At 42.9% G+C, this 16990-nt stretch overlaps 1 protein-coding gene across 2 annotated transcripts in view; it reads left to right on the top strand.

Annotated features, from left to right (window-relative positions):
* The window catches only part of PARVB (parvin beta), a 59559-nt gene that overhangs the window by 37796 nt on the left and 4773 nt on the right, over positions 1 to 16990 (top strand). For both annotated transcript variants that reach the window (XM_084270187.1, XM_084270188.1), the window contains exons 7-12: positions 5399 to 5457; positions 7160 to 7179; positions 8472 to 8533; positions 10083 to 10151; positions 12403 to 12504; positions 15786 to 15858. In XM_084270187.1, the coding sequence (XP_084126313.1) occupies positions 5399 to 5457; positions 7160 to 7179; positions 8472 to 8533; positions 10083 to 10151; positions 12403 to 12504; positions 15786 to 15858 (385 nt within the window). The remainder of the gene's footprint in view (positions 1 to 5398; positions 5458 to 7159; positions 7180 to 8471; positions 8534 to 10082; positions 10152 to 12402; positions 12505 to 15785; positions 15859 to 16990) is intronic.

Genomic DNA, 16990 nt, shown 5'->3' with positions numbered 1-16990 from the left:
TGCATTTTTTTTTGTAGAGAAGCCACTGAAACACAAACAGCACAGAAAAGGAGTTTCAGCATGTAGAATCTCCCTAGCCTGGGAAGCCAGTTACTGATGTTGTTTTTCCCCAGTGACTTCTTACGCAGACTTAGACATGCTGTTTTCCTTGGCATGCTACTAGACTTTCATCATTTCTTTCACAGCCCTGTGTTTTTGTTAGCTTTCCTTAGACAAGGAGACCTGACCTGAGGAGCCCTGACTTCTTCCCTCCTGCCCAAGATATCTCTCTTGTTACTCCTTTCTCTGCTTGGCGTTGACCATTTCCTTTCGCTGTACGAAGCCTCTGCTTTCAGAGCATTTGTACCCTTGCCTTTTGCCTCGCCTTCTACCCCAACTGGGGCTCCTGTGGCAGCGTGTAGCATGTGAACCCAGCTTTTCTCAGCAGCTGTTGTAACACCAGGCAGAGCTGTTCCAGCTGGCACTCTGATCACACCGTGACTGTTTGCTGTGGTGCTTGGTGCTCTTGTTGCAAGGCAGGCTCAGCTGCTGGCAGCAGGCTGTGGAAGCACTTTCTGTACCTGTCATTTACCATTAAAGCCATCAGGCTGTAGTAGGCTTCCTTTTGAGAGTAAGGAAGATAAAGGGATCTTAGACTCTGTTTTGCAAATGTGGATCCCTTTACAAGATGCAATTGGGTGGTGGTTGATGAGGCAAGCCTTGTTTTCCTTTACATTTAAATAATGGCATTTTCCAGGCTACTTGCCTGAATGCTCTAGAGATACAGGGTGTGATGTAAATGACTAAATTGATGGCTACACCCTGGTTGACAATAAATGTATATATTCTCTTTCAGAGGTGATTTTTGAACTGCTTTCAGCCTGCTGTATGTAGTTTTTTCATTTTAAGAACATTGAGTTAGGTATGAAGAAGCATGAAAGTAGTTAGAAGACTAATGTCTTTTGAAATTTCTTATGACTATATCAGAAGGGTAAGGGGGAAAATGTAAATATAAGGTGGGCAACCTTATATTTATGCTCTAGCACCCGGATGCTAGAAATCTCCCTCTGCCCAGTACAGTGAAGTGTTTTTTGTAACTGATGAGCCAGAAAAAAAACCTTTGTAAATAGGAAAAGCCTCCCTTTCCTTGTCCTTAGTTCAAGCTTCAAGACCCTCCACCCCTGTAGCAGAGGAATGGCTGTGGGGAAGGTGTTTGCTTATCTTTTCATTTTGGAGATGTGTAGAGAAGACACCCCCAGAGAGAGTCTGGTTCACTGGAGTGCTTGCATCTTGCTACAAGCAAAGCTGAGGTGAAGGAAGACAGGGTGGGAAAAGGCCTGACAGAAATGAAAGAAAGAGGGAAAGAGCAACTCCTGTGTTTCCAAGGGAGTGCAGTGAGGTGTCAGAGCAGTGGTACAATGAGAGTTAACTTAAGCTCAAGAGGCTGTGAGCTCTTGCTCTTGGACCTGGGGCCCGAGTCCTGGAGATGGTTATGGCAACTTCTGGCTGGGAGCCTACCTCAGCTGGCTCCATGCAAGAGGAGGCTTGTTTCAGCTCCCCCGTCCTACTCCTAGGAAAAGCTTGAAACTCTTCAGCTTTATTTAAAGGGAAAGCGAGGCATAGTATAAACCAAAGCATGCTTCTTTAGCAACAATAACTTTTGCCTTATAGTTTGGAATTTTCCTACTTCCACATCCATTTTTCAGTCTAAAAATGCATGCTGTTCAGTAACACAGATCTATTTAAATGGATTTTATTTAGTCTTTGTTATACCAACAACAGATAGAAGAATGGTAATGAGGTTAATATTGTTCCTAATCCAAGTAAGAAAACTATTACTAAGAAGATTATTTTTGTTGTAATTATCAATTTATTGTTAAATTCTCTCTTATTACAGATCCAAATAATGATGAGAGTTCTATAAAACTCAATCATGTACAAGATGTCTGCCCTGAGAGGTTTTAGTTTAATGCCTCTTCTTGCTTGAATATGCATTACAGGGATTAATCAACAGTTTTGGTGACCTTTTTAAGCTTTGCAGAACTGACCCAGCAGCAAGAAAACCTTGGAAGAAGTTGTGGGAGTATTGTGCAAGAACACACCCACATTCAGATTTTCACAACTAGTTAAAAGTCTGACTTTCATGGGTGACTTTGGCACTTAGGATTATCACTATCAACTTTGTTGAGCTGTTCTCACACTGTGCAGATGCACGAGGTGCTTCTTGCTTAGAAGGGCTGTGATTACACCACGAAAGCCATACTGGTTTAGCACATTACTACTTAACCAAGTCGTGTGTGTTTTCATAGCCTGTCCCAGAGAAGTGCAGAATACCTTATCAGCTTGTGTGAGTGTTACAGGTTTTTCTTCTCTAATTTTTAGTGTCCTCCTCCACAAAATGAGATAATATTATGACAGCACTGTGCTACATGGGAAGCATTTGCTAACATCTCCAAGGAATTGTAGTGATTCTGCTCTTCCCTTAAATTCTTCCCTTCCTTTAGCATCTTGAGGTAACAGACTGAGACTTGCCTAATGTGCTTTAAAAAAATAATTAAATATATATAAAATAGTTAATTTAGACTCTGAGAAAGTTCTGTAGCTGCATCTCCATATGTCAAAGAAGACACTGTCCTTTTTTGGGCCTGCACTGTACAGTTTGCTCAGAAAACCACAAGCGTTTTAAGAGAGGACTTTCTGCTTTACCTTCCATGGAGGAACATTTACCAATGTGCCTGTCAGTATTACCTGAACAGCTACAAGATTAACCCAGCAGAAAAGTGCTTTTGTTGGTGTTATTTTAAATGAGCACCATGAAGTGGAGTAGAGCAGAGGTGGAGAGCAGAGTACTTGAAACTTAGTAACTTCAAAACCATTTTTAAATCAATCTCCAGAATTGGTTTTCTTGATGGCTTTTGAGTAAAATTGAAAATTTTGTAACCATGGCAATATATGTCCAAGTCATACTTGAAGGATCCTAGCAGAGTAAGGGTTTAGGTGGGTCTTCAAGTTAAGAGTCTGTCAATAGCTACTTCCAAGTGCTGACTTAAGAGTCTAAGATGATACATGTTTTAATATTGGTGCACTCAGAGTGTGCCTTCTCAGTGAGGGCAGGGAGGAGAGAAACTTTGTGGTTTCAGTGCATGCTTCCAGTGAGAACTGAAAATCCTGAGATTTTTCTTCTAGCTGACTCTACTGCCTGATATTTGAAACACAGCCTTAACGTGATGAAGAAATACCTTAATTCAGAAAACCAGAAAATTTCTCAGAAATAAGTGTAAAAATTGTTCTTAAGGCTCACTCTGGTTACTCTTGCAAGGCTGGGGAATTGCTGTCTCTTGCACTTAGCTTTCCTCATCCTCGTTTTTAAAATAGCAGCATGTCCCACCTTGGTGCTGCTGGGACATCTGAGGTAATTTTACAGTAATTCCCTCGGAGTCTGAGCCGCAGACTGAAAGGTCAGAGGCAAGGCAGGATGGAGAATAAATGTGTCTGGTGTCAGCAGTGCAAGGCATCCAAGTTCTCTCAAAGAATGACATTTGCTTTTGGATTGCAAAGCCAAGGGACCAAAGCTCCTTGTGCAAGAGGTATACTCAGCTGCTTCAGAGGGGGCTGCACAGAAATCCTGCCATCTCCACCTATGCTAATGTTGGCATCCATTCCTCTTTCTTATCAAGCGTTTGGAAGTATTATTCACTAGTCACCACTTACTGAGCTTTTGTTCGCAGTTTGTGGCATCTTCTCCCAGGGGTACGTGGTGCCTGGAAGGTCCGGGAACTTGTGTTAGTAAAGCAGCGACGCGGTGGGATGGAATGAAGACAACGTTGTTCTGCATGCAAGAAAACATTGCCGTGTCAGATGCTTCCTCATTGCTCCATCCACGCTGTCGTCCCGGCTTGTTTGGCCAAACCTTCTGGTGCCGTGCCCGCGGCCCCCTCGGGGGAGCAGGATGAGATGTGTGCGCGATAGGGAGGCGAGGGGCTGTGAAGACATGGCCAGCTGGCGGCATCCAGCACGGGGCCCAGCTCAGGCACGGAGCTGCGACGGCACAGTGATGGGAGACCGGGAGCTGCGACGGCACAGTGATGGGAGACTGGGAGCTGCAACAGCACAGTGATGGGAGACCGCGGCTCAGGCTCTGCTTTCATCCAGGCTCCCTGGGTGGTGGCTTGAGAAAGCAGCGCTGCCGTCATTCGGGATTGGAAGGGCAGGAGTTCTTCTTGCTGGCTTTTGGATTTCAGTTTTTATTTCTTGGATTGCTTCTGGGGAAGGAAGGATGTGTTTCTCTTCAAAGCAGTTCTTGTTTGAGGTTCAGCTGGTGAAAATGATTGAGATGGCATACGTGTATGCCTGGGGAGGTGGTTTCCCTGCTTACCTGTGCTAGCAGCTTCATTAACCCTGCCGTAAGTCATTCTGACAGACCCGGTTCCTAGATGGCTGCTAAGATTTGAGCTCTTTGTGTCAGCTTTTGAAGCATAGAGAAGGGAAGAAAGAAATACCTCTCTTCAGGCATAAGGCTGTGTTTCACAGTTCTGGGAGGGACCTATAGAGATGTTAAAGTTTTTGACTTGGGTGAAAGCACTCCCAGCCTCTGAGAGGCATGTGCCATGTCTCTAGAACTCTGGAGAGACTCAGAAGTATTTGACCCCATCCGTGTCAGGGGCTGGGTCTTAACAGAGCTGAGGGAGTTGTTGTAAAACTGTTTTGAAACTGAGTCTTACCGCATGTTAACTCTCTGTTGGGTAGGAGACTCCTTATTCATGCAGAAAATTATCCCAAGGAGAGAAAATCCAGTAGCAGGGAAATACTATTCATTGTGAAATCACTAGTTGGGCTTTTTATGCTCCCTGCATTTCCTTGGTGGATGTGCTCCTGACAGGCCTGTGGCTGATGCTTGCAGTAACACGCCTGCTCAAGGAGAGCTGCCCTCATACCCAGAGAGCTTTGCCAGCCCCCTGGAGCCCCAGCTTGGGGCAGCCATCCGTTTTATTTCAGCCCCAGACCTCTTTGGAGAGCCAGGGTGACAGTTGTGTCAAATTGTTGGTTGACACCGTGACACAAATGAGAGCTCTTGGGGAATTTAAGATGGGGCTGACAAACTCTAATTCGTGTTCCAGGCACAATGTGGATTCAGGAGAAGAGTTGTTAGTGATTTTGTTGGCTGCAAGAAAAAACACGATATAAGTACATATGCATTTCCCAAGCATTCATTTGGCTGTCAGCCTGATAAATGCCACTGTTCTGGGAGCGAGCCCTCCTCTTGTCAGCTGTTTCACCTCTACCTCTGCAAAACGTAGTGAGCACATTTAATCTAGTTTTTTCCTTTGGGATTCTGAAAGACACTGAATGCTCCAGAGTCCCTAATGCACTGCTCTTTTACTACTGTCGCCTCAGGTTTTAACCCCATCTTCCTTTCCAGAAACGTGAAGGCCTCCTTCAGACCACTCATGTTACAGAGGAGCTGACGACTACGACAGAGTAAGCACCAAACTGTTTAGCTTTTGAGTGTGTGTGTGATGTGAGATGATTTACAAAGATGGAAGAGAGACTGTCCCCTGCCCCAGCTAAATTAACAAAATCCTTTAACTTGTGCAGGGTTTTTAACTCCATAGAAGTCACTTGCTCTCTGGAGATGTGTTACAAAGGAGTAAAGTGTCTTCCTGATGTTCTTGTTTTACAGAAGCTTTTAACCAAATAGTTGATTGGAAGTGACATTTATGAGCACTTCTTTTCTCTCTTTTTTTTTTTTCTTTCCACCCCACCCCCCACCTTCTGGAGACAGTCGTGTATAACTCATTTCTGGCCAGTGCTTTTGCTTCTCTCAAGTGAAGGGCCAATGTAGATAGTTTTGGGAAGAATTAGGTTTTCAAAAGGCAATTCTTTGAAATAACTTTTAAATATGAAGTAATACCCTGTTAAAATTGTAAGGAGAGACGATCTCTCTTTCCAGTAGTACCTCAGGGCTAGAGTTCAGCAAAAAAAACCCCAAAACTAAAAAAAAAATCCCCTCTTCCCTCTCCAGTTTTTGCAATAGATTACTTTGCTTTATGTTTTTACAGTCCTTTTTATGAGGAGAAGGCTAGACATGCACTTTGGCTGCAAATAAAAGCTGAGATTTTTCCGCCGTGTGGCCTGAAGGCAGCTCTTCTAAGAGGGGCTTACACGAGCCCTCCTTCAGTTTATCAGTATATTGGCTCCCTGTAGAGTTGGCTCAACTCTCCATGACTTTGAAGATAAATGAAGTACCATGTGGCTAGCTCAGTGGGGAAGATCTTTCAGATGGAAACGCTCAAAAATGAGATCATAACATCTCTGCGTGGACATTAAAGATCTCGTAGTGGGTTTTGTAGGATCAAAGCTGTGCCTCCAGGTTTCTGGGCCAAAATCCTCTCCTCGCTCCCGTGCTCTTGAACAATGTAGTTGGCTTGTCCTCTCCTTCAGATGTGGTACGTAAGATGTACTCTGCGGAGTGCGCTTCAGACTCTTCTTAGCAAGAAAGATGTTTACAGCTTTGCATGTGTGTTTGTGCATTGTTTTATTCTGTTATTTAATATTACCCAGTATTAAGAGGTTACTGTTTAATGTGTTGCATACCCAGGTATCAGTATAGCTATAGAAAATGCAATGATCAGCAGAATCCAGCATTCATTGAATACTTTCAGATTCATCTGTGCCTATCAGGGCCTGATTCTAACACCTAATATTCAGCTGATAAACATCTGCATATGGTGATGTCCCTGGCTGTGTATATAATTCATATGTGGCAGTATTATTTACGTAATACCCAGATATGTTGTATGTTTTCCTTCTGCACAAAAACCAGATGGAGGTGAGGTAGATAACCTTGTGTGGTGTAGCATCTGATGACTGTTTTTGTGAAAGCGACACACAAGTTCATTCACTCTTCTTCATCAAAATGGTTGTGCATAAGGAATCATAATTAGGTTTTAAACATTAATTGTGCTTTTCCATTAATTTCAAATCTATCTGCCTGACATCACTGGTGGTCTGCTGGGGGCCTCCCTGCAGCATGCTGGGGCTGGTCTGTGACATGCTGACTTGGTAGGAATGGTTAGCCCTCGGCATCTTGTAGGAAAAGGCCCGTTAAGCCCATGGTCTTGTGTTTTCTAAGTGACAAGTCATACACTAACTCAGTATTTTTGTATGCTCTGACTTGTAGGATGATGATGGGAAGATTTGGTAAGTAACAAAGTTGACTCTGAATTGATTTGTTTTTAAATTTCTGTCAGGCACAGATGTCTTGTCTGTTTTCCTTCAGCAGATCAAGACAATGGATTGAGCAATTCCATGGGTTTGGAATGTATTTCAGGGGCAGGTTTTATTACTCCACACAGACGTGGAGTATGATGGGTAGAACCAGATCATCCAGTGTACTTCTTGTGTTCTGTAGACTGGTCTCTGTTGATCTGTTTCCTTATGCAAGGAATGAATAACGTGAATGCTGCACAGGGCAATGTTTCTTAGTACTGTTGTTTGGGTTTCAAGTAAAAATCTTTGCAACCCCCAGCAATAAGAGTTACACCTTCTTCATCATGTGACCATTTAGTTTATAGGCTGTAGGGGCTAAGTAACTTATCTTCAGATACTAAAGGAATTTAGATAATAAATATGTTTGTTTGTTTAACAGTAGAAAACTATTAAGATATGTTCTGTAATTAAAAAATAATTTGAACTTGGAAAAACTGTTAAAAACTCTTTTTAAAATTTTAGCAGCTTAAAATCCTCCCACTTCTCCAAACTTTTTTTATTAATGCAACTGCAATTGGTTAGATTTCTAATTTGTTCTTGTCTTACCTGATGGTGACAGTTGTCAGCCAAAAAACTTAGTGTTTTGAAAATTTCAGTCAGCCCAAAGTTGCAAGTCTTAAATGTTGCACTAATATGGTCAATTTAGCAGGTTTTAGATTGGATTAGATATTGTTATACGATGCTTTGAATGTCTAAACATAATTTAAATCTTCATACCATATGTAATCTTTGCCCTTTTTCCTCTACTGAATCAGATTCCACTCGTGTTCAGTTTTAAGCTTTACTGAAGCAGGGGTACTGCTGGTAATACTAAGTTAACCATGTGAATATCTGATTTTGGTGCTGAGCAGTAGGTGCAACTGTAACTACCCCTGCAGCTGTAGTGCACCAAAACCAGGTGATGCTTCAGTGGCTCACCCTTTAAGTTAGAGTTGGGGCACAGTCAGAATTGACATTGCATTTTAATTTTCCTCCACCTACATATTTTGTGTGCCAATTATGAACTTCAGTAAATAGAAGTCAGAGGGTGGTATGTTTATTTTTAGTTACCCTGGAGAATTTATTATAGCATTTAGTTAGACACCAAAATAGTGTGACAACTTTTAGCTTCAGACTCTGTTTTGGAGCTGAGACAGACCCTTAAGCCTGTGTCACATAACCTGCTTCCCATACTTGGCTGTTGGAGGTGTATTAACTTTATTTTTCCCTCCCCCTAAAACCAGAGCGTGACGCCTTTGACACACTCTTTGATCATGCGCCGGACAAACTCAGCGTCGTCAAGAAGGTAAAAAATAAAATTCAGGTTTTATTTTCTACGTTGCTTTTTTTTTCTTACACTTCTGGACAGATACCCAGAAAGATCTGGAAGGTAGCAGGAGGGGATTCTGAAATAGTGAAAAGAGTATCTATTCCCCAAAGATCACTGGTTTAGAGCCCAGTGGTACCTGGGTTCACTGGCTTTGATCAGGGTTGTCTCATTACTCTGGTTATTGGCCCAGGCCCTCGGGCAAGGAGGGGCTGGGCCATAGGCTAAGCACTGGCAGGTGCTGGTGACCCCTTTGCTAGGCTCAATGGCAGCAAGAGTCAGCTGTACTCATTCTTGTACTAACATTTTCCACAACTGGAAGATATTTGCCACAGTACCCTGAAATGTGGTTCTTCACTCATAAATATATTTAGCTAAATAGAAAGCTTTCACCAGAAGAGTTGCTGCTGTCGCTGGGCTTTTCTACTTAGCACTAATTTGTATGGTGCTCTAACCTCTCCTCCGAGGCTGAACATCATTGCAGAGTGCACCTGTCTAGACCCAAACATATTCTTGACATGGCATTTTGCTCTACTTCAGGTAGAAATCAGGCTAAAGTAGTGGTTGATCTCTGCCAGCTTGTGTTAGTTTTAGAGGACATGTAGTGGAGACCTTGTGATGGAACAAGGTTCCATCAGTTACTTCCAATATGGCTGTCAAGCCGTTTATTACAACAGTAGTACACAGGGATCAGCGTTGTAATTTGTACCTTTGCTTAGTATGAAACAGAGGATGTTTGCCTTTAAAATACTGCTTTGAAGTCTGGAAGATTTTAGTTTTCCAGTCTGAAACATCTTCTAGAAGAGTGTTTTTAAAGTTGATAAAGAATTCAGTTAAGTCTCAACACAATAAATGTGTTCACACCCGACTCCAGGTCCTCTTTGGGAGCATGGAAGTGTTATAAGCAGACTGCCAGATCTCTGTGCTTCAGTACATTAGCATGTATCTGGCTCATAGTAGCAGGATCTTGCATGTCTGTTTCCTGTGGGAATAGAAATTCCAAACCTGGGTTACATCAGGAATGTAACTGGCTGACTGATACACACACATCACTCCAGGAACAGAGGTGTGTGCAGGGAACTGCGTGCTGTTAGCATCTTCTCTTGGGAGTCTTATCTCAGTGCTGCCAAGGCCTCACTCCCAGGCAGTGGATCTTCTCCAAGAACCTGAAGAGATTAGCATGGACATTAAATGCACCTAGTGCTTGCTTCATCTTCACAAAGAACCTGCAAAAGAACCAGCGTCATCACAGCTTTTTCCCATGTTGCTGAAGTATGCTTTATGTGCTAGGGAAAATAACTAGTAAGCTGTATGTAACAGCACCATCTGGTGACTTCTGGCATATGGTGCAGCAAAAATGGCTGTATGACTGAGTTGTTTTCATTTCTGTGTACTTACCTGTGCAAAAGCAAATACCACACATGCATATTTATTAGGCTTAAAAAATGCTTTTAAATATTATGTTAACCCTTTCAACTAGGAACTGGCTCTAGTGTCTGACATCACTGGTTCTGGTCTTTTCTTTTAGTCTCTGATCACCTTTGTGAACAAACACTTGAATAAACTGAATTTGGAAGTAACGGAGTTAGAAACCCAGGTAGGAGTCTTTGTCTTTTTGAATGCAATCTGTGTAAATTCAAGTGTAAAGCCTTTTTATGGAACTGTTTATCTTTGGACGTGTTAATTTATGGGATCAGGGCTTAATTTAAGTAGCAATGGCCTTCACTGATGTTTGCTTCCTTTACTCATGTTTATGTGTACTTCATGTTGCTGCTGATTTGTGTTGTAAGGGGAAATTCTTGGATACTTAATAGGGACACATTAATGACTGTAGAACACGGCTGGATTTCAGGGCAGCTTGTCTCTGGGATCAGAGTGAAATGCTGTGAAGCAGTTGCTATAGTTATGGGTGGATGGTGGGTTGGGTCTTTTCTGGCTGTGAGGCTTCATGATGAACTGGTGTCAGCTCTTAATAGCTGGCTGCCTGGGGCTCTCCGGAGGAGTGTGGCCTGCAGTGTGTGGTTCATCACAGAGATATCAGTGCTAGCTTTGATCACATCAGAGTGGGACTGGAAAGAATTTTGCTGTTGCAGCAAAGGCCTTCATGTTCTCCTCTTTACCCTGCTGTCTTGTGAGCACATACATGCGTGTGCCTGCTTCCCAGCAGTGTGGGTTAGCGATGTGGAGCTCCGATACTGCAGCGGCTTGACCACCAGTGCTGCCCAGGTTCGTTTGTTTAGAGCTAGTGGAAGTGACTGGCAACCACCACCCTCTGCTCTGAGGAGTTTTCTGTCTCTTCAGTGCAGAGCTGGGTACAGAATATGCTTGGAAACCTTAAGCAAGTGTGAATTTCAGTGTCAGTGGGGTAGTTCTCATTTGACAGATAAAACTAAGCAATTTTCAGGCCTGGCCTTGGCTAAGCAGAAGCAGGTATTCATTCCAGAGCTCACTGAACTGTAGGGAGATGGTTCTCGTATTGTCTCGACAAAAAAGATAGAAGCACAGCACGAAGAGAATTGTACCAGGAGTAATTGTTTCGAGCCTGGCTTAGGTTAATACCAGGCATTCACTGTTATTTTATAGCTTTGCTGAAATAAATGGGTGTCTGGATCTGATCTGTCACAAGAAATTGTTGCTTAATGCCTTGCAAGTGCCCAACAATTTATTTTTTTAAAAGATTAGAGGGTGTCACGTATGTCATATCAAGATCACAAGTGAGAAGTCTGTTAGACATACATAATATTACTCCCCTTAGCCAGGAAGTAGTCATCCTATCTGGTAGGAATACTGAGTAGTATTACCAAAAGTATTCAGTGTGTTATTTAGCGTTTACTGAATCTATAAAGAATCTATTTTGACTTGGAAAAAGAAATTATTTTGTGAAGCTAAACTTCGTGCCCATGACAAGAGAAGTGTAATTTCAAGTTCTGATTAAGGTCAGAGATTTGAGTGTCCAACACAAGTTGAGAGACTGTGGTTGAAATGACTTGAGTACTACAGTAGTAGTACAGGGAGTATATAATGTGCAAACATGTTTCTCAGAAAGTTTGGGGAGGGGGGGTTAAGGAAAAAAGCTTTATTAAGTACTGAGTGAAGTTGGCAAGATCCTTCAAGCAAATAAAATGAATGTGAGGAAAAGCAAGAACAGACATACTCAAACCTCACCCCACAGTATTTGGTAGCCAAGTAAATAAGTAACTGGCTGGAGATAAAGAAGATCTTGTTTTCAGTCCCTGCCTATTCAGAACAAATACTCTGCAGAACCAAGCAGTAAAAGTTGTAGATAACTCCCAGATGAATTTATTTTGATTTCTTCTAGACCTATTTACTACTTAAGTAATTTTAAATAGTTGTTGGCACATGATCTTGTATGGGTTAATGCTGTAGCAGTAGCTGATGGGATTCCTTGTTTTTTGCTCAGGAAATGAAAGTAGGGGAAATAATGCTGCCAGATGTGGTGAAAAATCCTTGTATCCTGTGCTTTTAATATTATTTTTTGCTGTTGTTATATTTTTCTGTAGAGAACCATCAGAAAGCAGCTTTATCAACAGAACAGACTGATTTGGCTTGATCAGCTGCACTGGTGATTGCAAGGGCATAGGTGAATCCATGGACCAGATGAAACAAAGCTCTAAATGCTTGTTACTCTCGCTGTCAGTTCCTTGCTGTGCCTGAAAGGAGCAGTCTGTGGCTTCTGAACCATCTTTTAAGCTTCTCTGTAGCAAACTACAGTGGTAGAAATGAAAGAACATAAATTGGGCCAAACATTCTTTTGTTCTGCTTGCTTATGAATGCTTATTTGAAAACAGATGCTTTCACCTAGGAGTGTCATCAGTATTTCTATTTAGTTTGCAGATGGTGTTTACTTGGTTTTGCTCATGGGTCTCCTTGAAGACTATTTTGTTCCACTTCACAACTTCTATTTAACACCTGAAAGTTTTGATCAAAAGGTGGGTAGAAATTCCAGGTTATAATTTTTTTTGCTTTGTTACCACATGGTATTTTCCAATCATTGTGTCCTTTCTCTTTGTTCCCAGTAAATCAAAACCTGGTACATTCTTCTATTCAGGAGCTGTAGCAAAGATGCACTGGCTGTGATGCTTGATGGTTAATACCACTAAAATTTGCTTGTGAAATGAATAAGTAAATTCCCCATAATTAAACAAGAAAGGTATTCTGTTACTAGCATCAAATGACACGTAAAGTTCATGAATACCCAGAATGAATAAATCAGTCATAAGTGCTTTGTACTGTACTTTGCATAATCAAAGTGATTTAGTAAATTGGAGTACTGCCTGAAGTGTTTTTGTGGGCAGGAATGCCTTATTGTGCTAGACAGCAGAGTGATGCCTGGCCTTGCCTTGTACGTACCGTGTACAAATAGGGAAGAAAGAGAAAAGGTGAGAGATGAGAAGCTCAGCTTGTCTGCATCCTGTACACTGGGATTATCATGGAGATAGGGCTTCTTCCCAAGGTCACAGTGTCATCCTGAAGAACTCCCCCCTCATCTCATTAGTATCAGTTGCCTAACACCAAGTAGTTTTTTTCTGTAGTTTATTTAATCTTCCTACAAACCGAGTAAATCTATGCAATTGGTGGATTGTTGCCAATGTTTCTGACTTTAACTTTTGAGAGGATGTACTAGCTTGCCTTTTTTGGGTATTTCTTTCTGTTTGGTAAGGAGTGAATTACTTGTTTAGTCTGGAGAAGAGGAGGCTGAGGGGAGACCTTATCACTGCTTATAACTATCTGAAAGGAAGCTCTAGAGAGGTGGGTGATGGTCTCTTCAGCCAGGTGACAGGAGATGGGACAAGGGGAAATGGCACAAACCTGCACAAGGGCATGTTCAGATTAGGTGTTAGGAAAAAATTCTTCACTGAAAGAGTTGTCAGGGCCTGGAACAGGCTGCCAAGGTAGGTGGTTGAGTCACCTTTCCTGGAAGTGTTTAAAAAAAGGGTAGATGAGGTACTTAGGGATCTGGTTTAGCATAGGACGGGAAGGGTTGGACTTGATAATTTTAAAGGTCTTTACCAACCTTGTGATTCTGTGATTCTGTGACTTGCTGCCAAACAGTGTCTCATACAAAATGAGCTCTGAGGAAGAAGAGTGGATTCTTTGCAGTCTTAGATTGTCTTACTCTTAGGGTATTAGAGACGGAAGGAGGCAAAATAAGCATCTTGCTCATAGCCTGACCCTTACTTCATTGTCCTGTGTCCTTCCTAGTGTTGATGAGAAGTGTGTTGAACACATTTTATTGTAATAACCAAAAGTTTGCTTCTTTCTGCAGTTGTTTCTGGACATAGGTGCACATCTGCATATATTCAATGCCTGGCATTAGCCTGGTTGTTTGGGGTAATGCATCTGCCCTCTGCTTTTTATTCTGCCAGGTTCTGCAGCGTTTTGGAGTAATGCATCCACCCTCTGCTTTTTGTTGGCTGAGCTGGAAGAGGAGGTAGCTAGGTCAGGAGTGGAAGCGTTGGCAAAATGAAAAGATCAGATGCTTTGTAGCACCGAGTTGTAGCCCACATCTGTTCGGATATGAGTATGTTCTTAAAATTCATAAAGGTTTTGTGGTGTTCCTGAAGTAACATTGTGGTTTTGTGTGGACACTTTGCCTTGAGGAAAGGGGATTTGTCAGTCAAAGGAGGAGAGGTAGACTCTGTGTTTTTGGGAAAGGGAAAAAATACTTTCATCTTGAAAGTGATTGGTTTTGTTACATTAAGTGAGGAGGAACCGTTGCAGGTTAAAAGAGATAATAAACTCCTGAGCAATAAGGACGAGTGAAAGGGGCCTTTCTTCATTGTGGTAGGGGAGCTTTGTGTGTGCAACTCCCTGATTTTCAAGATGAGTAGTTTTAATTAAGTCTCTTCCTCTTGCTATCTATCCTCAGAACTGTCATTTGCAGCAACAAAAATGCATAGAATTCATAATCCAAATTGCCTTGCTTAAATTTCAGTAAGCATGGATGACAAAGCTACTTTGAAGATCTTTTTAAACCATTATGTTCCCTCCTCAAAGGAGAGATTAAATGAAGATACACTCTTTTCTGCATTTTTCTTTCTTGTCCATTTTCTCTTCTCTGTTTTTTCGTTCATGGATGATCCTTGGTGGCTGTGCTGGTTCTAGCCAGGGCAGAGTTAACTCCCCCAGGAAGCCAGCACAAGTGAGAGGAGTTGGCCAGGGCTGTTTTCCACTTCACATGACATCATGACCCCATAAAAGGGGCTGGTTGGGGAAGCTTCAGGAGTGATGGATCAGCTGTTTTGTTGGTGCAGTGCTCTGTGGTATCATATCCTCAGGTCTGTAAAGTGCTTTGTGTCATCATCATGTGTGTATTCTGTCATGGGCTCTTTTGTTGTTCCCATCTCACAGTGCTGTGTCAGTAACTGTCCCTGTCACAACCCATGGGGCTTTGTCTGTTTCTCCTCCTGGGAGAGGAGTGAGTGGGGTGTGGTGCTCAGCTGCTGCCTGGGGCTGAACCACAACAGTGGCTTACTCAGGAGTATCTTTCTGCGTAGTTGTTGTATTGGCTTTGTGTGGCAAAGTTTGGTAGCAGGAGGCTACAGGGGTGGCTTCTGTGAGAAGCTGCTAGAAGCTTCCTTCATGTCAGAGCCACTGCCAGCCAGCACGGTGATGGACCAGACACTGGCCAGGGCTCAGCCCATCGTTGGCAGTGCTAACACCTCTAGAACAGCAGAAATAAAGTGCACACAATAGCAGCAGCAATTGCAGCCAGAGAGAGGAGTGAGAAGATGTGAGAGGAACAACTCTGCAGGCACCAAGGACAGTGAAGGAGGGGATGGAGGTGGTCTAGGCACGAGAGCAGAGAGTCCTCTGCAGCCCCTGGAGAAGGCCATAGTGAGGCAGGCTGTCCTGGAGGGTGGAACAGAGATTCTACCTGCAGCCTGTGGGGGACCCCATGGAGACTGAGATCTGGGTGGAACTGGGTTTCGTGGTTCATGTCATATCCAGTCATATTCTTATGTTTGAAATTTGGAAATCTTAAATTACTTCCTTTTTATCAAAAGGAATTTTGCTCTGTAATGCTACAGGCTTTCTTTTCTTACTGCCTCATATGTACTTTCTGCTGCACTTACATGTTAAATACTGATCTAAATAGAATTATCAGTCTCTACATCAAGTACAGAGAGAATAAAGCATTTAAAAAGTTTGATTAAAGATTTTTAATGCCTATATAACTTTGGGATTCTAATCACTTTACCTCTTTCAGGTCCATAATGTTTCTTTTGCTTTTGAACTGATGCAAGATGGAGGCCTGAAGAAACCAAAAGCTCGCCCTGAAGGTATGGACATGCCATGTGGCTTTAAACTGTATATAGAGATATAATAGCAGGTGCCTTTCAAGTGCAGTGACACCTGAAGGCAGTAGCAGTAGTACTACAAAGTGGAGCAGTAAATGTGCCCCGTGACAGTTTTCCAAGGGATTCATTGTCAGTGTTCTGGAGTATATCCTTAGTGGTGTTTCTGGTCTGGCATAGATTCACTGAGGTGTGCAATCCTAGCTTTAGTGAATGATCCACGAGCTGTTCAGTGTGGTATCGTAAATTTGGCTGGTATTCTCAATAACAAAGCAAGCAAGAAGCTTTTCATGGTCTAATTCTCATGCTTCTTACAGTTAGTGCCAGTTTGAACTCTTGTAATAAAATTTCATAAAATCACAGACCAGTTTGTCTTGGAAGGGACCTCAGGGCCCATCTAGTTCCAACCCCCCTGCCATGAGCAGGGACACTCTCCATTAGCCCAGGCTGCCTAAAGCTCCATCCAGCCTGGTCTTGAACACTGCCAGGGAGGAGGCAGCCACAGCTTCTCTGGGCAGTCCATCCCCAGATTCCGCATAGTAAAGTATGTTTTCGTTATATCTAATCTAAATCTACCCTCTTTTCATTTAAAGCCATTCCCCTTGCCCTGTCACTACACTCCCTGATAAACAGCCCCTCTCCAGTTTTCCTGTAGGCCCCTTCAGGTCCTAGAAGGCTACTCTAAGGTCTTCCCAGACTCTTCTCCAGGCTAATCAACCCTGAGTCTTCCAGCCTGTCTTCACAGGAGACATGCTCCAGCCCTCTGATTATCTTTGTAGCCCTCCTCTAGACTTGCTCCAGCAGCTCAATATCTTTCTTGTACTGAGGTCCCCAGAGCAGGATGCAGTACTCCAGGTGGGGTCTCACCAGAGCAGAGCAGAAGGGGAGAATCGCCTCCCTTGACCTGCTGGTCATGCTTCTTGTGATGCAGGATACAATTGGCTTTATGTGCTGCAAGTGCGCCTTGCCAGCTCGTGTTGAGCTTTCAGTCAACACCCCCAAGCCCCCCTCCTCAGGGCTGCTCTCAATCCATTCTCCACCCAGCCTGTAGTTGTGCTTGGGGTTGCACCAACCCATGTGCAGGACCCTGCACTTGGCCTTGTAGAACTTCATGAAG

This window comes from Gallinula chloropus (genome assembly GCF_964237585.1).
Source record: "Gallinula chloropus genome assembly, chromosome: 1".
NCBI classification, from domain to species: domain Eukaryota; kingdom Metazoa; phylum Chordata; class Aves; order Gruiformes; family Rallidae; genus Gallinula; species Gallinula chloropus.
The sequence above is the reverse complement of the archived record's forward strand: the minus strand, read 5'-3'. Positions and strand labels throughout refer to the sequence as shown.